Genomic DNA, 24,036 nt, shown 5'->3' with positions numbered 1-24,036 from the left:
CACCGCCCCCCCCCCCCGCGCAGGGAACGGCCCGTGGGGGGGGGGGTAGGGTCCCGTCCCGGCCGCGCGCTCCGTTCGTCCGCCGGCGCCAGCACCGCGCGCTTCCTATCGCAAAGGTGCGATCCACACCGAGGAGGGCGGGAGCGGAGGCAGGCGCGGGGCTGCCGTTACCCGGGGCTTGACCCCGCAGCGCGCTCCCGCCCCAGCCGTGGCGGCTCCACAAAGTTCCATCAGGACAAGGCACGGATCAGGATGCCGAGAGTCGTGGTTCCAGCACAGAGCAAAACTGGAGCGATAAAGCCACAGCAGCAACTCACAGCACCCGGGTGGGATGTTCCCATAACTCCATCCATCCATCTGTCCATCCCTCCATGCATCCATCCATCCATCATTGCTCCCTCCCACTCGTCGTTTATCAAGCACTTGAAAGGATGGAGCTGCAAAACAGACACAGTTCAGGTACTTGAGGGTTATTTCCTTCTTCCAGGTTACAGGAGTGGTGACACACCAGTATGGCTGCCTCATCCCAGTGCTCAAGGCCAGGTTGGATGGGGCTTAGGGCAAGCTGCTCTAGTGGAAGGTGTCCTTGCCCATGGCAGGGGTTGGAGCTGGATGAGATTTAAGGTCCCTTCCAACCCAAACCAGGCTGGGATTCTGTGACCTTCCACGGTCAGAGCTTTAAGGAACCCTTCCTGGCAGCACAGCACACTGCTGCATCGTAACAGAAACCAAGCTCACCCATTACCTCTAATGCCCAGATGCTCAAATTCCACGGGTCCCCTTCTCAAGCTTCCAATTCTCACTTTTCACACCACGGTCCTTCCCAGTCGCTGCCTTTGGGACCAATTGAACCATTTAGCTCGGGATTGGGTTTAACTGCAAGAACCACAGGTGTCTGGTCTAGAAACGACCCCACTTTGTTCACGTTTCACAGATCCTGGGAAACACTGAGCATTAACTCCTGCTGCTCAGTGGTCCAAACACATGAGCCACGTGGTCTGTCCTAGTGCCTTCATGTTTTGCCCTTCCACTGGTCCACTTCCCTATGGAAAGGGACTTTCACCTTCTGATACTCTGAATAAGTCACCATAAACTCCCATGGGATCTTTCCAGCAAGCCAACAGCCACCAGGAACTGCCTCCTCACTTCCCATTTCTCTTAACCTGCCAACTAAACCCAACGCCTTTGAGCTGCTGTCATGAGAACAAGGAACAAGCTCCTCCTGTTTTACCTGCAGAGGTCCTGGCAGTGCCCCTTCACCAGCTCTTGCTGACTGGGTGCAGCAGAGGAGGTATAGGGACTTCATGGCTCGATGTGATGGAGACCTGTCCATGTCCATCCATCCTCCTCAGTGCTCACACAGATGCATTGACCTGATCGCGGCTCTGGGAATTCTCTCACTTCAGACATGTCTTCCCCATGACCCGAGCTGTTCCAAGAGCTGGCTCCAGGTGTGTTATGGAGAGTTCACACCTATTGAAGCTTCTCCTCCAGGCACAGCTGCCGTGGAACCAGATTTGAGCTGCACAGGCTGGCTGGGAGACATTTCCCCCTCTCACTGCCCCAAATATCTAACCTAGTGAGTTGGGATGCCCCACCAAACTACTAAAAACAGTGGGTTCTGCATTGCTGGAGACACAGCAGTGCAGTTCCTCCCTTATGAGCTTCTCCCAGTTTGCAGAAGATGCAGGAAACCCATGCAGGACCACCACGACGTCTCTGCCAACTTCTCTGGCCAACCTGCACCAACAGAGAAGACTGCACCAGTACCTGAAGTGTTCGGAACTGCTCCTTCTGGCCTTGCTGCAACTCACCATCACCATCCCATCACAGCACCATCTCATGAGAAGCGTTGGATGTGAGCTTTGCAATTCACCTCAGCAACGGCAATGCTCTCTCCAGACAGTGCTGGTTTTGCCTACTTTGTGCTGCCTTGGTCCTTTTGGCACATTACTACATCCAGTAACACCCAGAGACACTGCCAGTTGTTATTTTAAGTGCTTCTGGCAAACTTGTTTTGCAGATGCTGTGCCTGTGAGCTGATCCGTTTCCAGAACCTGCTCATGCTTTCATCTTGGATTCTTCTTTTCACTGCCGACACCAATTTGCCTTTGGATTGGGGGTTTTTAACCTGGGTAATGAGCAGGTTTAAGAGACTTGTGTCTTCTCTGATTTGTATAATCCATCTTCAATGTTCACTGAAGAAGTTATTTGACACAACTCCATTTCTTTACCAGAACACAACCACAGAGAAGAGCCAACTTCCAGGATCCTTGCTTGCTGCTCCCAAGCCCATCCCTCCATGTGGTTCCCCCATTTCCTATCAGGGATCATTCACAATTGCTTCAGCTGCCTCTTTCTGCTGCCTCTAATCAGGATGCTTCTAAATTATGCTGCCTATAATGGGGGTTGTCAGATGGTCTCTGACCATCCACAGGACAAAGATGCCCCCCACGATGACCAGTACAACCCTCCAGAGATGTACAGGGAATTAAGGAACACTGGACTAAAGCAAAGCAGAGGTCTAACAGCCCATGAAGGGGAAACAGAGCAATATACCCCCAGCAGAGCCATGAGTATCACCACAGCTACAAAAGCCCAGCTCCCCTGAGTACCATTTACAACAACCACCCTTACTCCAGGCCAAGTGTGCAAAGGCAGAAGTTACGCCACCTTAACCAGAGTATTTCTTCTGCTATAAAGAGCATCCTTTTGTAGACCAGCCCTTAAAGAGGTGATTACTGAACACACAGGAGGGACCTGCCCATGCCAAACCAAAACTCCCATCGTTTATCCATTTGCCTACTTCACAGCACATGAGCCAAATGCTATAAATGTGATCCAAAGTTTAGGGGTGAGGAAATACTTCCAAAGAACTCTTGTAGCTGCTCCTCTGACTCTTTGGGAGATCAAACTCTGCTTTCTGCACTGTTCTTCAAGCACATGCAAACAATCCAGGCTCTGAGCACAGCGCAGAAGAGGTGGTGCAGCTTGGGAGAAACAGAGAATAAGTCCTTACTGTGTGTGGGAAGGTTTAAGGGAATATTTCAGCACATCAGGAGCTGAATCACTGCATGTAGGTGGAGCCAGACGGATTGACAAGATCTCTAACTTGAAAAATGACCTAAGTTTGAGATCAATCATCTCACAAAGTAGCTGACTGAGGGAACAAGACATGGTGACAAGGCTCAATGTCAACATGACATGCACAAACTGCATGAGAGGCAGAGCCTGCAACTGACCAACCGCTATCCTCTAGGCATCAAGCACCCCAGCAGCCTTTCTTCCGCTACCTCTCGGTGTCACCAACACGTTATCTAAACAGATTTGCCTACTTCAGCAGCCTGTAACAAAGGCATTTTAGGGGAAGCCATTAGCAAATGTCTCGTTTTCATGCATTCGATTAATGAAGGCTCGAGCTCTCAGGTAATGTCTTCTGAGAAGTTGTGAGAGCAGTGACGGGATGGAAAACCAAGAATTGATTTCAGATCAGACACAAGCATGAGAGATGGTACACCAAGCTTTACAGCCCTTCGGATCACTAACCCCCATTAAACGGGCTCGATAGTCTGGTTCTATCTCCTGGATTAGCCTCCAATTCCAAACAAAACCGAGTAATAACCTTTCAGTATTCATCTCCTTCCAAAAGCTCAAACCTAGGGGTCTATTTAACAGAAGACCTGCAATTTGTATATGCATAAATATATGTATAAACCCAGATTCCTACAGCTAAGAAGTTCCAGAGTCTTGCCACTGGAGACACAGCAGTGCAGAGGTTGTTCGGTGCCCTGCTATTCCAATCCTGCAAGGTCTCGGGATGTCTCCACAAAGGGAACTGTTTCCATTTGTGACTCTGCAAGGTAAGAAAAACCCCCTCAACATTGAAGAGATTTATTTAATGAGTTAAATAAACATCATTTTACCCTTCTTGGCAATGGTCATATTAGTTAGCAGCAGGAATATTACCTTGGTAGTACTATTTATTACCAGCAGTGAGTGTTATCAGTACTCATCAATACTCACTAACCCTGACAATTTCAAGTGCAATCTGCTGGGTCATTCTGAAGCTAAAAATGGGGCCATTTTCCTCCTCATTCTCATAACTGCTCCATCTGTAACATCACCTCCCAAATGCTGTTCTGTGCTGGTTTTCCCACACGCTCCAACCAGTCATGGGATCAAGCTGAAGGGCAATGGCTTTCCCTCATTAGTTCAAGGGAATAAAGTTGATCCCTGCTAATCTGAGAACAAATCCAAGTTTTTAGCTCACTACATCCCATGCAGGACAGCATTTTCAGGGCTGCAGAATGAGCACACCAGCTTCCCAGGGCTATCTGCACACTTATTTAAAGCAGGGAGCTAAAATATGCAACGCTGGGAGCCACGACCAGCCACAAAGGAAAAGCCTGGTATGAAGCAGCTCCAGTGTCTGCAGCAATTCCTGTTCAGAGTGGCAACAGCCAAGACAATGCATTTTATTTGACAGGGGGTAAGCGGTATTATCCAAGTATCTGCATGGGCCTCTGGGCTCTTGGGAGGTTCTTATGGACGTAATCCCAAATAAATAGGATTGTCTGCCGGGAAATCCTGAAAAACTTACTTTTTCTTCATTAGACATTCTCCCACCTGCTCCCCCTTTAAACGTGTTATCCCACCTTCTGTTTGTGGAGCTGCTGGAGAGAGTCCAGAGGAGGCCACGGAGATGCTGCGAGGGCTGGAGCAGCCCCAGTGCCTAAAGGGGCTGCAGGAAACTTGGAGAGGGGCTTTGGACAAGGGCCTGTAGGGACAGGCCAAGGGGAATGGCTTGAACCTGCCCGAGGGGAGACTGAGATTACTTATCAGGAAAAAAATCTTAGAGAGTCATAAGGAAAAGCTGAGCGTGTAGGTTATTAGAGGCAGGTTATTAGATCCCAGGAACAGATCCAGACAGAACATAGCAAGAAATCCGGGTGTAGACAATATGGCCACAATTCCTTTAAGTGCAAGACTTTGAATTTGAACTCCCAGTGCCTTTTCCCCTTTGCAATGGCTGCTCCAGACTCCTAAATGCTGCTAGGGAACCTGAAGGAGCCGTGGGGCTGGGAACACTGCTCTCCTTCAGCAGAAGGAGCTACCAAAGTGGTAAGTTGCTAGAATACATTCCCACATACAGAAATGCTACAGCTCCCACAGAGCTAACATTCATAGAATCATAGAATAGTCAGGGTTGGAAAGGACCTTAAGATCATCCAGTTCCAACCCCCTGCCATGGGCAGGGACACCTCACACTAAACCAGGTCACCCAAGGCTCTGTCCAATCTGGCCTTGAATGCTGCCAGGGATGGAGCATTCACAACCTCCCTGGGCAACCCATTCCAGTGCCTCAGCACCCTCACAGTAAAGAATTTCTTCCTTAGATCCAATCTAAACTTCCCCTGTTTCAGTTTGAACCCGTTACCCCTTGTCCTGTCACTACAGTCCCTGATGAAGAGCCCCTCTCCAGCATCCTCGTAGCCCCCTTCAGACACTGGAAGCTGCTCTGAGGTCTCCACGCAGCTTCTCTTCTCCAGCCTGAACAGCCCCAATGTTCTCAGCCTGGCTCCATACAGGAGCTGCTCCAGCCCCTGAGCATCCTCGTGGCCTCCTCTGGACTTGCTCCAGCAGCTCCATGTCCTTGTGCTGAGGACACCAGCACTGCACCCAGTGCTGTAAGTGGGGTCTCATGAGAGATCATAATGATCTTAAAAGAACAATTAGAAGTTGATAAGCAGGAGCCAAGACAAAGCTAGAGAGGTATGAATCAGTATTAGGTAAGGAAATTTAAGGATAGAAGACTGGAAGTAATATCCAACTACAGAAATAAGCCTGAAGAGAAAGCCTCAGGTGAACAGCTTATCTGTTCTGAAGGATAAAATCTTAAACCAAGGAGACTACTACTGTACAGCTACACAGCACACACTACAGAGACAGAATGACCCTGTCAGCTCTGCAGAGGGTGCAGAGCGGCATCAGTGGATTTAAAGTCTTAAACTATGTGGATGCAGCCTTGAGCTGTACAACTGGGTGTCTTTCACAGGACCGGAACTGGATGAGCTTTAAGGTGCCTTCCTACCCAAACCATTCTGTGATCCTATAATGGAAACACATTTCTGATTTGGCAAGTTCATCTCAGCTCGTCTCCTTTCACACGGGAAGTAGGACATGACTGCACACTTATCCATGAATTTTAACTTCAAAACTACTTTTGATGTAGTATTATCACTAGAAAACAGTGAAACAACTCACAGCCATGACACCAAAGCCTCCATATCTGGGGTTTTCCATCCTACATTCCCAGAGTCCAGCCATGTCACTCAAGACTTTTCCCTTCCTGATGTGCTCAGTTTACAAGCAAGAAAACTCCTCCCTTTTCTTGCTCAACAGCCAGTTCAGCAAGCCCAACCTCAGATGTGCATCGAGCTAACTTCTGGGCAGAAGCACCTACAAAAGCTCTGCAGCCCAAATCCTATGCACTAACAGCCATGCAAAGGAATCGGTTTTATTGATTCCAACTAGAATTCAGTAAAACTAACACTGGTGACACAAACAGGGAGGCAGTTGCATTCCCGTGACCTTTTAAACTCTCCAAACTAAAAAGTAATTGAGCCACCTTAATGGATTAGCTCCAACATGCTGCACAAGATAAAGTCAGAAGATCTCAGTAACAAGGAGTCTCTATTTTACAAAGTTTCCTTATATATTATGGCCAAAGAGGATTGATCTGTACCAACAGAACCATCCCCAGAGTTTAGTAGGTTGTTTTAGTAGAAATAATGAAAATGGCTTACCGGTGCAAACTGTGCAGGACAAACCTAAGGCTATTTCATGTTGCAGCTTCCTATTACAGCCATTTATGATATTTGAGGGCGACAGGGAGATGCCATTACCATTGATGGAAAGAATAAGCAGCTTCAAAAGCATTCCCTCACTAGTACTCCTCCAAGCAGATGAACTTGACCTCAGACAGAATGATGCACAACACCACTGTTAATATCTATATGAATAAAAGGTTAAGTTTTGTCATAACTCCTTTCAATTACTTAAGTATGGTCTTTACTAATCATCTCCTTAACAAGACACACCTCAAGTAACAACTGCTTTCTCCATCCTGGGGACATATTCAATGACAGCAGACCACCATGTGCCCATCAGTCACGTCCATGGCAGTAGGCTGCGATAAGAGAAACTAATCCAGTTGTTATTGCAGCAACAATAGAAAGACATCAGGACGAAGACATCAGGCCCATTTAAAAGGAGTATTTTACTTACTTACCTGTCTTGATAAGCAGGGAAAGTTATATAAGGCTCTCTGGGTGTGACAGGAGTCCTGAGCCCCTTTTTGGTACTTCGAACAATCAACTCCTCCATATGAATGAAAACATTAATAAACCTTTTAAAGGACTGAAGGAGAGAAAGAGAGCTGGACGGGGAAGTAGAGTGGGGCAAAACAAGAGCTGGCACACAAGTTGGCACCAAATTAATCTCGATGTTCAATGCAGCAGAATACTAGTATCAGCATCTTAATCATCTGAGTTCAGGTGCTACATACGGTCACAATACATTCAGATTCAACTAGAAGTACAGAAAGACATTACTAAACAAATTTAAATAAGGAAATAGTGTCAGAACAAGACTGCCACAGTCAGAACACCTCTAGCCTGGGTTAACTGCTAAGAGGTGAGACTCAAAGGACTGTATCAGCCACTCGTCCATTAGACGGGACATCCTGGCAGCCTTTTAATGGGTGAGGACACAGGAGGATTCTGCAGCAAGAACCAACTGGCTTCCCACAAGTTTCCCTCTGCATCCTCCTCTGCCAGGTCCCCAGGTACCGAGACCCAAATCTCAGAACAGAGCCCACAAGAAAAACGCATGAGCATCTCTGCTGAAACGACTGAAAAAGGGCAGAGCACAAACCCTGCAGGGAGGGGCTTGATGCAGACTAGAAGCAGCTCTACTTTGTGAGAAACATTTAATTCAACACAACGAATTACAAGAGGAGAGAGATTTACAGGATAACAACTGTAACAGACTGTTCAAAAAGGAAAACAGTTTCCATGGCCTGCAGTACCAGGTAAAGTTCCCCGAAGCAATAATACCTGGTAGAGCAGCAACGAAGCACAATTCAGTCTTCTTGCAGTACTCCAAATGAGCAGTATCAAAGAAGTTTGTATTTTCAAATCTTTATGAAAAGAGTTAGTACAACAGCAATCACTTTGGCATGGGCTATTTTTCAAGGAGCTTAAACCTATTCCAATCACTAAGCTGAGCTACTCCCAGAGGTTATTACTTTCCAGGCAATTCCCCTGGTCCCTTGCTATCGCTGCTAATCATTCTTACATGATAAAGGCTCTGGGAGCTACTTTCTTCCCCAAGTTTGGGGATACCAACAACTTGTACAATTGTTCAGTGGCACAACATTTAACCCACCACTTTATACCATACTCTCAGCTGAAACGTCCATGCATGAACCATGCAATGGATACCCCAAGACTAAAATAACTTCTGTAACTAGTCAATGCATTCTCCAAGTGATAAACTCTCATCTTTGTCCCTTCTCCCTATCCTCCCTCCCCAGATAAACCCATTTTTAGCCACAAGTTACCCCAATATGCTCACAGATGTACTAAAAGAGACTGAGGGATCAATCAAGGTACCCATGGTGAAGCCAAATACTTATAAACACATTAAGGCAGGTTTCACATCATTTCATTTTTGGACACAAAATGCTGGTCACTTCACTGCACATGCAAATAAGAAAGATTTAATACTTAATAAAAAGCTTTAAATTCGTTTTCAGGTATCAATTATAGAAAAATCAACCTTTTTCCTTTCTTGTTTTAAAAGAGGTCAGAACATTACTGCACACAAAAGCAGATGTGTAGACACACCTATTGAAATGGATCCCCTTCCCTCTGCACACACAGGAATGGAGGTTGGGGTTCTTGGCACCAGAAAAGAAAGGAGGAAGTTTTCCTCACTGTCAGTCAGAAATGAGTCATTCTCCCATTCCAAGTTGAGAAGTTCCTTCTGACTGGACTTAAAACCAAAGCAAAATACACCTCAGAGTGGGTATATTCATCTCCAAAACTCTATGCAGCTATGCCTGGATGTACACACAACTCCGTATCAAAAATGGGCACAGGAGTGCATTGAGTGTGATGCTGGAGCCAACTACAAAAACAACTGCCATTGATGTAAGACCAATTCCTCAAGTGTATCTTCCCCTACTAAACAAAACCTCGGCTGGAAGAGACACTGGCAGGTCATCTCCAAGACTACACTTCCAAGACCAATATGGTCTTGTGAGGAAAAGGAAGTTCAATGACCTGAATTGACACATGGAATGACAATCCACAACGTAAAATGACCTCCCTAAAGTCAGTTACAAACAGGCAGCCTACAGCAGAGTAGCCAAGGAGTGAAACAGCATCTCCTCTCGCTTGTGTTAGAGAGAAAATGGTCTCTATGGGTCTTTATTAAAGGTACTTGGATAGAAAAGCTTAAAAATTTATCACCTATCACTGACTGACCCACCAAAAAAAATTAAAATAATAAAAAAAAGACATAAAATTTGGTTCCTAGTATTCTATCTCCCACCATTTTCTATTCCTTTATTCCCTCCCACTTTTGCATTCCTGATTACCCTACCCCTTTAGAAAAAGGAGGTGGAGTAGAGTTTAGTCAAGTTCCATCTTCAAAACTACCCAGCAACTACTGAGCCATCAGCTTCTCAACGTCTCCTGATGTGGACATCAAAATGCTCCTTGGGTTCGTGGTGCAATGTACCCGGTAGACACTCTTGGCTTTGTAAATAGTTGTGCTGACCCTGCTGATAGGGTTTATACTGGGAATTCTTGCATGGAACTCCCTAGGAGAAAAAAACCAACAAGACCTTGTAAGCCAATGAGAACATTTCGTATCTTTATAGCAAGTGAGCCCTTAAAAACATAAAGGAGCATTGCTATAACATAGCCATTTCTTTATCTCCTGTTTTTCACCTTCAGCAGACAGTTTGTTCTGGTTCCTTGCTGTTGCCAGACCTTTGTAGTAGGAAGGAATGCAAGATACTCACTGTCCAAATAAGCTACTGTTAGGGCGACAGTGAAACAGGAGAACAGCGAGAGCCCAGATATAGGACAGTGTTTCCTGAAGGCCAAACAGATTTCACATTACAATCAACCTTGCAGCCTGAAGGATTGCTTAACGTAAATCACTTTTTGCTACCTGAAATACAGCTCCCACTCCCTACCAAGGGGCTTTTCCCTTCTTCTGCTATTTGTCCTAAAAACTCCTTTTCCCCTTCCACATTCTTGACTCTTCCCTCATGGGCTCTGGAGGGTACATAACAAAGCACACAGGGTATGAGCTATCCTATTTCAGTGATAGAACACTCTCTGGTTTTAGGCTAAAACTTAATATGATCAGGACTTAAAAACCAGTGAATTCTGTTTTCACCTCACTGCATGAGCTCCACTGATACATACAGTGCTCCTGGGGTTACAAAGGAACACAGCAAGGAAAAACCGATTCATAGCAGGGTGCACTGACATAGAATCCCAGAGTGGTTTGTGTTGGAAGGGACCTTAAAGCTCCTCCAGCTCCAACCCCTGCCACGGGCAGGGACCCCTTCCACTGGAGCAGCTTGCTCCAAGCCCCTGTGTCCAACCTGGCCTTGAACACTGCCAGGGATGGGGCAGCCACAGCTTCTCTGGGCACCCTGGGCCAGCGCCTCAGCACCCTCACAGGGAAGAGCTTCTGCCTAAGAGCTCAGCTCAGTCTCCCCTCTAGTGCAATGTACAGGGGAACTTCTGTTGCTGTGTCTTGACTTGGCCTTACACATCTGCGCCTTTCTGCATTGCTACACATGCATTATTCAGAGCCATTCTGGTTTACAAGACAATAAAACAAAATTTCTAGTTGCACCTTTAAAAGGTTCCACTGCACAAATGAAAGCCAGAGCTACACCTGAAGACAAGAAGCAAGCCCTTTGCGATACTTTTAAGGGATGCAGAATATGAAAGCATGTTTCGGTGTAACAGCAGTAACTGCAGGATTCACAATCTTACACTTCTCAGATGTTTCCAGGTGTTGAAGGTGTATGTTCCTCTTTTACTTTGAGTTTACCAATTCCCACCACATAGGAAGTTTTTTAGCCTCTTCCATCTTTGGATGGTTGCCTTTGGTCCTAAAAACTCCTTTCTACAAATACTACTTAAAAGCTTCCACAAAGATGCTCTCTAATGCAGCCTGGAAGAAAACAAGTCCTAAAAATGCAAAAGTGAGAGAAAAAGGCAGGCAAGGGGAGAGGTGGACTCTGTCCTTTCTGCTCACCCTGTCCCCCTGCCTAACAAAGCAAGGAATAAATAAATAGAGGGAAAACTGACATCACAAGACAGATGTTTAGGAAACCGACCCCTTTTCAAGGCAGAATCCTTCCAGTGCTTACATACACACCCTGGTTACACATTTAACATACCCGACACAGGCAGAAGGCCCAGAACACCCATTGTGCACTCACCAGACATTACACACACATCAAAATACTGCATTTTGCTACCTGAAAGCATGACTACTACACTTTAAAAGTGCATGCTAAAGAGCAAAGATGTGCAAATTTATACCAAATATATAGCAAGATTCCTCCTGAAAGCATTTCTGCTTTCAGTGAAGTACAGTTTAAGGTAAGAAAGGATGCTGTCACATTACCTGGACTATACATTCTCCATCTCCTGGTCATGGTCCTGCTCCTCCTCCTCCTCTTCCTCTTCTCCTTCTTCCTCCCCTCCTTCTTTCTCTGAAGGAGCTTCCCCATCTCTTGCTATTTCTTCTACATGGGCAAGCATGTCAGCCATCAGGGCTTCCTCCAGCCTCTTTCGCACTTGCTGCACCAGTTCCTCTTGCTTCCTACCCCAAATTAATGAACACTGATATCAATCCTCAAAGCTGCCTCTTTCCAGGGAAAGGAAGCTTAAATCCCTCATATATGAGGCTGGGCAGACAAGACCATTTTTAATTGTGGCTGAAATCTGCGTAACCTAGCAGCTGACTCGAGACTTCAAATTCCTAGTAGTAATATTAATTGAAACAAGAAGAAGTCAGCCTACCCTGCTCAGATTGCCAAAAAATGAGACTGGAGAAGGGTAAGTTTCCAACCATTTCAATCTTTTCTTGTTCTTTTTCCTTGTGAGTCACAACCTTGTATTTTACAGCTCCTTTTCTGTCAAAGCCATAGTGAAGGGAAGAAGTGATCGACAATCAGTGGCTCACAGGACTCATATTTCAGCTCAGCCACAGGAAATCATGACCAGACCATTTTTCCTGGTCATTCTTGTATAAATCAAGCACTACAATAAAGCCATCCTGTAATTCAAGATTTATCAGTCCAACAGTCAAAAGTCCTATCTTTAAACACTGTTAGTGTACGCACAGTAGTATGCCCTCAGGTTAGTCTCTTTGGTATATTCAGTCCTCCATTGAGGTTAAAGCTCAATTTGACCATTCTTGAACTAGTGATAGAATTCATTACTGAAAGCAAGCTACATCTAAGTAAACTGCATCCTTATTTGATGCCACTGCAGCAATTAAGTACTCTCATTTGGTCTTGTGCTGACACAGAGCAAGGTGAAGAGAATCCAATCGCAATATGAAGGCTATCTCTGACTCCTTCTTTGCTTAGAGGTGCCTTAATCAAGATTACTCCAATTGAGACACCTTCTTCAATAAAAGGACACATGTCCAAACAAATTTGAACCTGAAACCTCAGAGGAACTGAGCATGGTCAAAATAAAGGCCTATAATTACATGCCTGTAGGAGACCATCCTCGTATGACAGTTTTTTTCTCCTCTAATAAAGAGGCATTCACATCAGTTCAGCAAGCCACAGTGCTCCAGCAGACTTTAAAACTTGTCACTGGAAAAAAACTCTCAAAAATATCCCCCAAAAAACCCAAACCCCAAGAAAAGGCACTGTTTTACCACAAGAAACCTTATTCCGAGACAGTTAGGTGGTATTTCTAGTTAATACCTAATATCTTCATCTGTCACCATAAATGCTTTGCAAAGGGGCTGTGAGGTGTTTAGCCAGACTCCAGGATTCTTCTCTACAGCTGCAGACAGCTGTCCAGTGATGGGCATAGTGCTGGTGTGCAGAGCACTCGCTATGGCAGAGAGGAGGGTTTCATCAGTGCATCCAGGTCCAACCCCTGCAAATGGGAAGAAAAGCGATAATCAACATTGCACAAGACAAAGAACAGCAAATCAGGACAACGGGTGGTATTTAAATATTAATGGCAAAGCAGGTACTGTCATTTAGCAAGCTAACACAGCATCCATCTCAGTCCTAAACACTTCTAACAGCACCTGTACAGCTCTCTCCAAGGCAGTTTACACCAACAGCACTGCTGAGAGCTTCAGAACAAGGTCAACCTCAATACCTTCACATCACCGCTGACTGGTATCAAAATGCCACCCCTGGAGTGAAGGACAGACTGATTACCTTGTAAACCTTTTGGCAGGTCCATTGTTTTCACCAGCTCCTCTGCAATGTCAAAAGCATTCAGTCCACTTAATTTCTTCTCCCAGAAGAGCTGACATCAAAGAAAGCGTTTATTGGCACAAAGCAGAAATGGAATTGACAACTACACCAAGCAACTGCTTCCTATCAAGAGAGGGAAGAACACTGCTGCAGACAGTTTGGTGTTGGATTTACTATGGAAGGGGTCTGCCACGGGGAACAAGCCTCACTGCCAGTCCCACAACAACTCTCTGTCCTGGTGTGCTGCCTTGAGAGAGACTTCCTCTTCCTCCAGGAACTGTCAATATCTAAGTGCCACTTTTCCAATTACCAGCTCCCAACGAGGGAAGGGACAGTCACAGCCAAAACACAGAGGCTGGAGTTTCAAATAGATGAAATTTAAGCCAGCACTGCTTTCAGATTTGGAAGAAACATCTGGAGCCTGCTGACCAGGGGTTAAAATGTACTGCAGCCCACTCAAGCCTTTTAAAGCTGTAATTTAACAGGCTCTTAGATGTATCATGCAGAGAAAGACACAAGCAAGAAAGAGCAAGTCTGTCCTATTCTATGCTATATAATAAATACATAAACCAATGTGTGTGTGTATATTACACATACAGTATATACATATTTACTTAATATAAACACACACAAAAGCCTCTAAAGGACTTTCTCAGCGAATAGATCCCAATGTTGTCCTAAAAAAGAGAACGGATTACACAAGCAAAGCACAAGCAGAATTGAGGAAGCTGCATTACAACAAGTAGTAACATGAGCAGCGAAACTACACAGGTTAGATTATAACAGCTCTGTGTAATAGGGCTGATGTCTGCTGTCTAACAGACAGCATTCACATGTCAGCCTGTACTCACAGATCAATCTCTCCCCCAACAGGGATACAAATCTCTTTTGCATATCAACACCATATCTTTAGCGTCCTCTTTTATTGGCTTAACATGCCACGGGGTTTACAACACTGAATACGCATGCTCTGTTTCCTTAGGAAGCCATGCTAAAATCCCACCAACCTGTTCAAACAACAACCAACCCCAACCACCCAACTCTATTTCAAACAGCACCTATCTCACACTTCAGAAAGGTAGGGTTTAAGTCTGCAGAAAAGGTTTCCAATGCAGGATGACAGTAGCTTATGGGGTATTTTTAATACCCTGTACTGAAATCACTTCCCTCCTTGGAATGTTACCTTTAAAGTCCACTAGACCTGCAAGAGTTTAAAATGATAACTGATACCAATGACAGCATCTGAACACACTAGTGAAGCTGAACATCTCATTTCCAAATGTTATAGAGATGGACTCAATACAGCAAAGGATTTGTAGAATCCCTGATGTGAACTCTGCTGGGGCTGTCCTCCTGTCAGCTCCAGGTAATGAGAACGAAGCGAGAATGCCTGCCAAAGGCTGCTTTGAACGGGTACATCTCATTTGACCAGTGCCCAAATTCAAAGCCACCCTTGTCATAAGCACACTTTTTACATCCTTTCGCTAGATTAAACGAAGCTGAAAGATTTCCTTTCATTTTGGTGTATTTATTTGTTTGCAAATACACAGGATGGCAAGAAAACCACTTTGATTTTGTATAAATAATGACATTCCAAGTGAATTTATGATCTTATTCATACAGTACCGTTAGCTACTATACTAATGATACACACATCTGAGAAAAAGGGCCACGCAGGGGGTACAATCCCTTGCCCTACATCACAGACACCACACTGTCTGTGGTCTGTACAGGAAAAGGGATTTCTTGAAACAGCGATTCTCATTCCAATGCAAGTGGCCTCTGAAATGGTTACAAGGTCTGCCAAAATTTGGACATAAGACTTCATTTCAGCATTAAAGGAAATGAAGGCTTAACTACACCAGAGCAAAGGCTGGGGTCTAGTTACAGTGCAGACAGCATATTGGAAATGGGTTTTGTTCTGATTTTAAAAGCCGGGAGCACAGTATTATGGTTCCTGAAACATCAGAGACTTGAAATCACCGCAGACTATGGGTTCAGCATCACCAATGTAAAGTGATTTATTCCAGGCCCCTTCCAGCACCAAAACCAGGACTTTCTTAGTTCTGGAGAAGAAGCTGCTAAACCACAAGTCTTACCTGACGGGGCTGGTCCACAGCTTTCTGAGGATCACTCTTCACCTTGTTGCTGGGATGGTTTGTGATCTTTGTGACAGGCTGTTTGAAGATGGAGGCGGTCTGTCTGACAGGCAGGGCTGTGTTCAAATCAGGCTTGCCCTACAAATTTCAAGCAAAATGAAGGGAAAAGCCCACAAAAAAAAAGGATTTTCAATTTGCTAAAATGCTGCTACAGCCATAAAGACGTGCAGCAGGGAAAAGAAGAGTTCATGGACTTCAAAACTGGCCTGGATCTCAAGCTCTATGAGTTCAACTCTAAAAACATGTAACTACGTTCAAATCTTGCCTTAGACCCATAGAAATCAAACGAAGTTCTCCTCTTTCACATTCTATTTAACATACCAGCCTCTTCTCATTCTAACGGAATGGCTACAAAGAAGATGTTGATTCCCTTTTTACAAGGAGTTGCATGGAAAAGATGAGGGGTGATGGGCACAAGTCACCCCTACAGAAATTCCGACTGGGCACAACAGGAAAAAGCCTTTCAACCACGAGAGCAGCCAGCCATTGGAATAATCTCCTCAAGGAAGTCGTGGACTCTCCAACACTGGGCACTGTTAAGATTTGGCTGGACAGGGTGCTGAGATATCTACTCTAGGTCATGCTTGTCCTTTGAGGTTGGTCCAGATGAGCCTTGAGGTCCTTTCCAACCTAGGATCCTGAGATTAGTTTATATCCATTGGTTTTATACCCATTTGGACAGGATTTAGGAGTCAGAAGACCTAGTTTGCACTTTGACAAGCCACTAAACCAGAAGATTTTGACATAATATGAAGAAGAAAAATTATTAAGTGGGGTTTAGAAACCCTTTTGTGAATTCAGAAACCATTCTAAACCATTCTGCTTCAACCCAGTTGTGGACGCCACTGAACAAATCAATATAGCTGAAACCTTGATAGCTTTTTTCACTTTCTTAACAAGACTCAGTTTGCAAACAGAGCCCCTAACCATCAAACTGTCACCATCTGACTGCATTTTACATTAGCAAAAACATAGGAACTGTCCCTCGCTCCAAGATCTAACATGCAAGTCTTGAAAATGGCTGCAGGACACACTTTGTTCTTGAGGATGCAGACACCGCGTCTGCTTGACATGTTTATTCATGAGATGTAGAAGAGATGTATTCAGGCCAAATATAATTCTGAACCATCTGTGTGCTAATTCACTTCGAAGCCAGTGACAACCACTTGTCCATTGACTAGGACTGGGCAGAATTCTTAGCCTATGAGATGTGTGTGAGCTGCTGGTCTCTGCAGCAAGGCATGTTATTTCCCAAGTGGCACTCCAGCACCCAGCACTGTAAATGCTCCAATCACTCCGATGATGATGATTCTTGACTGGTTGACATATATAGAAGATAAGCATTCTGCTCTTTCCCACAGTTCATGTTTAGGTGCACAGACACAAGTTTTTAGGTTCTGAAAAGCTTTTAGTGTACAATGAAGCTACCCAAGAATAACTTGAATAACAGGAGATTTAGCAGTACCACAATACTCTTGCATGGCATCACCCTGGTGTCCTAGGTGCAGCTGTAGCAGTCATTTTTCTCCTTGTTAGTAGCTGGTGCAGTGCTGTGTTTTCAACTTTAGTCTGAGAACAACGCTGATAACACACCGATGGTTTTAGCTGTTGCTATGTAATGCTTACTCTGACAAGGACTTCTCAGTCTCATGCTCTACCAGTGAGGAGGGGCACGGGAAGCCAGGACAAAGCAGAGACAGGACACTTGACCCAAACTAGCCAAAGGGGTATTCCATCCCACAGCACATCATGCCCAGGATAGAAACTGGGGGGAGTTACCCAGAAGGCCCAGATCACTGCTCGGGGGGTGAGCAATTGTATTGTGCATCACTTGTGTTTAGTGTTTTCTTTTCCCCTTTTAGTTTTATATCCTCTCCCCTTGTTATTTCCCTTATCATTATTATTAGTGGTGGTAGCAGCAGTGGTTTTGTGTTATACCTTAGCTACTGGACTGCTCTTATCTCAACCCATGGAATTCATATTCTTTCCATTCTCCTCCCCATCCCTCCGGGAGCAGGGTGGAAAGAAAGGGGAAAGTGAGCAAGTGGCTGCATGGTTTTGAGTGACCGGTTGGACTTAAACCAGGACACCTGGAAGGATGAGTGAATTGCAGTATCTGTCCAGCTCCCCATAACAGAGATGTTATCTCATACAACCCCAGTTTCACACATTAATTACAAAATGGAATCACTGATGTCGTTCTGAGAGGCAGCCCAGCCCCTACAACAGCAGACGGAAAGGGGAAACCTGCCGTGGGACCATAGTCTTACTTTGGCTTGGTTGGAACAGTCATAGCGCATCCTCTGCCTGTTCTTGTTCATTTTATTCATCAGCATTTTTCCTGTGCGGAAATCAAAGGTGCCCAGGTCCATGGAGCTGCCCAGGTAACGCGCCAGCTGCGGCTTGCTCCGGAACTTCTTACCACTTGGGCTGAGAAAACACAGGAGAGAAACAAGAAGGGGAATGAAAACCCTCTGGACTTCACCCCATCACTCACTGCAGTGCAGGAGAGGCAGTTTTATGTCCTCTATGAGAAACAGCACAAGCTGAACGGCCAGAATGAAGCTCACGTTTAACTCTAAATGGATATTCTTGCTTTCCTATTAACTCCTCCTCATGATTACTGTGGAAGAGACAAATTAAGTGCAGACCATGTTAAAACGTTTTTTGTACATAAAGAAGATTCAGACCAGGTATAAAGGAACACAGCATAATTCACACAGTAAGGACAAGTAACAGAGCCTGGGTCCAGACTCAAATGTGAAACCACTTGTACAAATGTGAATGGAGTTATATGCCTCAAGCCAGAAAGAGGAATAACCAGCTACAGCAGCTTTTAGGCCAGACCCATCGCTGCTGTCAGTGAAGCCAAGAACAGAAAACTCCTGCTACATGAAGAATATGAAACTGCTTCCTCTGCTAAGATCTGCAGCTCCAATTTATGGTTTAGTGTCTAGTAATTGTTAAAACAATACATTACAATAAACGGTGCATTCAAAAGCTCAGTGTAACTTCCAGAACAAGAGCCAGATACACTCAGAGACAGGATTTTAAATGAACACAGCCCTTCAGCTTTTATGTTTAGTGTGTGCTCTAGGAATTTGGCAAAAGATCTGAAAAGATGCTCAAAATGTCTAAAATAAACCCACCTGAAGTGACTCAGAGTCCTGTCTCTTCCTGGGGAAGCTTGGCCCAAAGGAAAAGCACTGAAATGTTCAGAAGAAAAACTTTTATTGTGATTATGTCTTGAATAAAAGGCAATACCATACCCCAAGCTCCTCGGGAACAACAGCAGGGCAGGGAACAAAGCTACAACCCAAAGCCATCAGTGAACAGCAAGAGAAAGGAAGCGGCCGGAGTGCTCTGGAGCTCCTGGGGTACCTCTGGCAGGAGCATGCTTGGGAGGACACAGCCACAGAGGGCATCATAGACACCTGAGATGGTCAAACTTGGGGTGGGGGAAGGAGTGGGGAGCAGCCAAATAGCCCACAAAGGTGAGCAGTGGCACTGCCTGCTGCATGTCACGACGCACAGGACCAGCAAACCAGCATTTATGAACTCTGAATGCCGTTACTACACTTATGTGCCCTTTAAATGTCACAAATCCACCAGATTTTTCTCCTTCCACTCCAGGACAAAAGCTCTGCTTTGCACTTCTGGTTTCATACACAAAGACTCTGAAGAGACCCAGAAGAGGTCCAAAGCTGTAAACCCCAACCTCTTCTAAACACCACCCCTGGCACGGATACCGGGAGCACGCTGCACTTGGCTCCTGTGTTCAGGTCTTTCCCACTTCACCCTGGGAGGAGGAGCAAAGCAACCGCAAAGCTGCACACACTTCTCCATGCTCATCCATCCAAAGCTCTGAGACGTCACCCCCTTGAGCTCCCTGCCTCAGCACCAACAAAACGGACCCAAAGAAGCCCAAGGGGAGGCACGACCAGACCCAAGCCCCCCTCACTTGTTATCCAGACTTCACCGGGAGCTGATGAGGCTGAATGTGTGGCGGCCTCTTGCCAGGTGCCTGCTGCTCTCCATGTGCAGCTCACCCTTTGTTTCCTGCTTTAGAGTCTTAAGGAGCCCAGGCCCTCTCCCCTCCTCCCTCATTACACAAGTCTCCTCCCCTCCACTCTCCCCATTTTGCCTACAGAGGATCTGCACAACTTAGAAAGCAAGAGACAAAAGACAACACAAACCCACCCTGAGCAAACCCAGACATCGCCTGCCTGCTAAAGAAATGGAGACAGGGATGAAAAGGGTGATCAAGAACACGTGCCCAAAGCCTCATTCCCTCGGTGCATGGGTCACAAACAGAATGCAAACGGTTTGCTCCCCACTCTGTTTAGTTGTGATACCCCCTTCGTGCTGCTGGGAGCCTCCCAGCCTCCCTCCACTGCACTTCTCTCCCCAGCCCTGCTCCAGGCAAAGCCGGGCACCCTCTGGGTGTGGAACACCCCAACACTGTTTCCTTGGGAGAGATGAGATCCCTGGGATACCACACGCACTGTCAGTGCCCTCCCTCGCAGCATCCTCACGTTATCCCTGGCTGCATCTGCATCACAACTTACCCCGCTGCCCCACACCCCAGCAACTTACTATATGATCTTTATGGCCCCTTCCAACCCAAACCATTCTATGAACGTGGTTATCCCAGGGCAGGCTAGCACAGACATACAGCTGCCACCCATGCACAGAAAAAGCACCGGTGTGAACAAGCAGAACCAGGTGACTTCTGCAGCTGTGACAACCCAGCCCACATCTGCACACATCTGCACAGCAGCATCTCCCCAGCCCTCCGTAAACCACAGAATCAACCAGGTTGGAAAAGACCTTTAAGATCAAGTCCAACCATTAATCCAGCAGTGCCAAGGCCACCCCTAACCCATGGCACTGAGGCCTCGTCTCCATGGGGTGCGAACCCTTGCAGGGACGGTGCCTGCAGCCCTGCCCTGGGCAGCCTGTTCCAATGCCTGAGCACCCTCTGGGGCAGGAATTGTTCCTCAGCTCCATCTAAACCACCCAAACGTGTGCCCTTGGCTCCACATAGAGCAGCCGTGGGGAACTGAGCTTGTCCATTGCCACCACCCTCGTCCCAAGCGATATTCGTGCGCTCATGGAGGCCCCGCACTTAAGGGATTGGAGTTCTGACCACACACACACACAAAAACCTGACCAAAAAACCCCCAAAAGAACAAACCACAAAGAATTTGGATACACACAAAACCCCTCAAACTTCCAGACCCCTAAAGAAGCACCCAAGCAGCAATCCCAGAAGAGAGGAACGAGCCCAGATCTCACCAGCCCTGTTTCTAAGGCTCATCCCAACCACCATCAGAGCTCCCCTGGGGAAGCTGGGGGTCAACCATCACAACCTACAAAAAGCAAGGGAGGTCTCAGTAAAAACACTCTCCTCCACAGCTAAAACCACACTTGGGGGTGAGGGGGTGTTAAAAACCTCTTCAACTTTCTACAGAGGTGCTGCATCGGTAAGAAAGTCACAACAACATAAGCTTCACCCAAGAGAGCTGAGCCTTCCAGAACAGCCATGTCAATGACTCCTTGGAGCAGAGATCCCGAGCTTCTCAGACACTTGGTCACATAACCTTCAGCAGAAAAACACCATGAAACCAAGCAAGAGCAGCAGTAAATCGTCCTTCCCCAGGTGAGAACACTGAGTCTGAAGGAGCCTTTGTCATCAGAACTCTCTCAAAGGCCACATACAGCCTACTGGGTTTGCCAACCCTTCAGGCACTGGCAGACAAGGGCATGCACCCCAGTTAAAAGCACTTCTGCATGAGGTTACAGCACTGATTCTATGAGCCCAAACGATGGTTTGGGAAAGCAGGAACTGCCACCCGATCATCTCGGCTCAGCCTTAACCCTCAGAGCTGGTTATTGCACACAGGAGCATTCCCAAACCACATGTGTAATTCCCTACACACACTTACTGCATCTGCACATCCAAACCATGCACAGATTGTACAGTGAAACTGCAGAGGGGTTCAGGGACTGCCACACGCTTTTCCCACTTTGAACAACGCAAAATGCAACAGCAACCAAATATTAACTCAGCAGGGATCGGTCCATATTGATATCACGGCAAAATCCATAACTTTGGAATGAAAAAATGCTCCTTACCCTCTCCCCCTTCGTTTTTATGTTCAGCTCTGAACCCACAACCTTATAACTTTATGGATGTGGAGCTGCTGGAGCGAGTCCAGAGGAGGCCATGGAGCTGCTGCGAGGGCTGGAGCAGCTCTGCTCTGGAGCCAGGCTGAGAGAGCTGGGCTGGGGCAGCCTGGAGAAGAGAAGGCTCCTGAAGGGGAGACCTGAGAGCAGCTCCAGTGCCTAAAGGGGCTGCAGGAAACCTGGAGAGGGGCTTGGGACAAGGGCCTGTAGGGACAGGACAAGGGGAATGGCTTGAACCTGCCAGAGGGGAGACTGAGATGAGCTCTTAGGCAGAAGCTCTTCCCTGTGAGGGTGCTGAGGCGCTGGCCCAGGGTGCCCAGAGAAGCTGTGGCTGCCCCATCCCTGGCAGTGTTCAAGGCCAGGTTGGACACAGGGGCTTGGAGCAAGCTGCTGCAGTGGAAGGGGTCCCTGCCCGTGGCAGGGGTTGGAGCTGGAGGAGCTTTGAGGTCCTTTCCAACCCAAACCATTCTGTTCTATTCTATATTCGTGGATAATCCAGGGATCTTTCCAGCCCTGTTGTGTCTCCAGCAGCTGCCCGAGGTCTTTCCTCCTCCCCGGCTGCAGCGGTGAAGCTGCATTTCCAGCCTCACGCTCTCGAGGATGGCCTTTGGTGGATCGCTCACCCGCAGCACAGGAAGCTTTTCCCACAACCATCACCTAAGAAATGGAACCCCACACGTGCCGTTGGCCGCATACATTTCACCAACCACAAAGGCCAAGCTGAGAACACCCGGATCACTTCTGCTACCCTCTTCCAGCTTCCCAATAGCCGTAAGCTTCACACTTGGGCTGCACTGAGGCTGCCTCTCCCGTGTGCAGGACGGGTCCATATGGCCCACCTACAGCCATGAGACATAGGCTGATGTTAACGAAACCCTCCTGGCAGAGCAAGCAGCTCCGCAGCCATGCTTCCCTCAGCAGCAATACTCAGGATCCGGCATCGCTGCACTCTCATCTATAGCATCAGGCACTGCCACGGGCAGGCACATGCGTCCTGCTTCACCCTACCCCAAATTCTTGGAATGGTTTGGGTTGGAAGGGACCTTAAAGCTCCTCCAGTGCCACAGGCAGGGACCCCTTCCACTGGAGCAGCTTGCTCCAAGCCCCTGTGTCCAACCTGGCCTTGAACACTGCCAGGGATGGGGCAGCCACAGCTCCTCTGGGCACCCTGTGCCCGGTTGATTCCTTCACCCGCAGATAAAGCAGCAGCAGAGCCCCGAGGAGGCACCAAGCGCTCCCGCCGCTACCGGCCTCCTCACAGACACCTCATGGAACCCGCTCTGCCTTCACCGAGCACAAACCGCGCCGAAGGCACGAGCGGGGCTCCAGCGCCCACCGCCGCCGCGGGCAGGTCGCGGACACCGAGGGGATGGCGGCACCGAGCCCCCCCCCTTTCCCCCCGGGCCTCCACCGCGTTCCGCTCCGGTACCGACCCCCCCCGGCCCGGCCGAGCGCTCCCACCTCTTCCGTTCCATCGCGGCCCGGGCCCGCTCCCGCCGGCTCTTCCGGCCGCCGCGCTCTCCTCCCGCCGACGGCTGTTCCGCGCTCCCACCGGTCCTTTCCTCCCCCCCCCCAGCCGCCCCGGGAAGCGGCTCCGCGGCCTCGGCCTGGCCTGGCCCGGCCCGGTTGGGTTCTATTCGGTTCTATTCGGCTCTATCCGGCCCTCTCCCGCCGGGCCCTAGCGCCCCTCCGCGGACCCTCCTCCGCCTCCTCCACGCTCGACTCGACTCCGCTCCGCCCGCCCCCGCGGCCCCGTTCCCGCCCCTCCCATCGTTGCCTACCGCTGGATCCCTCCGCAAGGATATAGTCCCTCCCCGCCGACCCGCGTGGCGGGAACCGCGCTTTTTCGGCCCCCCCCGAAGCTCTCCCCATTGCCCCGGCCCGGCCTTACCCCAGCGCCGGGCGCCGCCGCCCCCCCCGGTTCCCCGGCACCGCCGCTTTGGGCATCTTCCCCCTGAGCCGCCCCGGCCGCGCTGCGGGATCGGCCCCGCGCACCCCGCCCCGGCCCGGACAGCGGGGACACAACGGAGCGGAACCGGCACCGGCACCATCCCCGAACCGAGACCCGGCCGGGAAGAACCGGCCCGTGCAGAGAAAGGGGAAACTTGGCTGTGGAGGGCGCAGCTCCAGTGC

The 24,036-nt window shown here is 47.8% G+C and overlaps 1 protein-coding gene across 1 annotated transcript; it reads right to left on the bottom strand.

Moving 5' to 3' along the window:
- Positions 1-8,599: 8,599 nt before the first annotated feature.
- On the bottom strand, positions 8,600-23,456 carry MBD3 (methyl-CpG binding domain protein 3). The gene is made up of 8 exons (XM_080633786.1): positions 23,365-23,456; positions 18,864-18,920; positions 17,985-18,144; positions 15,655-15,792; positions 13,517-13,607; positions 13,046-13,223; positions 11,728-11,925; positions 8,600-9,889 (listed from the first exon to the last, which is right to left on the bottom strand). Exons 1-7 carry the CDS (start codon positions 23,376-23,378, stop codon positions 11,733-11,735), a joined length of 831 nt encoding a protein of 276 aa, XP_080489912.1. The 5' UTR covers positions 23,379-23,456; the 3' UTR covers positions 8,600-9,889; positions 11,728-11,732.
- Positions 23,457-24,036: the final 580 nt, after the last annotated feature.

The sequence above is a fragment of the Psittacula echo genome (assembly GCF_963264785.1).
Source record: "Psittacula echo genome assembly, chromosome: 24".
Taxonomy (NCBI): Eukaryota; Metazoa; Chordata; class Aves; order Psittaciformes; family Psittacidae; genus Psittacula; species Psittacula echo.
The sequence above is the reverse complement of the archived record's forward strand: the minus strand, read 5'-3'. Positions and strand labels throughout refer to the sequence as shown.

What these genes read in the sequence shown, in the direction of transcription:
- MBD3 (XM_080633786.1), bottom strand. An exon ending in AGGACTCTGAGTCACTTCAG is followed by an intron (nt 18,145 to 18,863) that starts GTGGGTTTATTT and finishes GTGTTTTCTCAG; the next exon opens with CCCAAGTGGTAAGAAGTTCC. An exon ending in GTGACAGATGAAGATATTAG is followed by an intron (nt 11,926 to 13,045) that starts GTATTAACTAGA and finishes AATTTGGGGTAG; the next exon opens with GAAGCAAGAGGAACTGGTGC.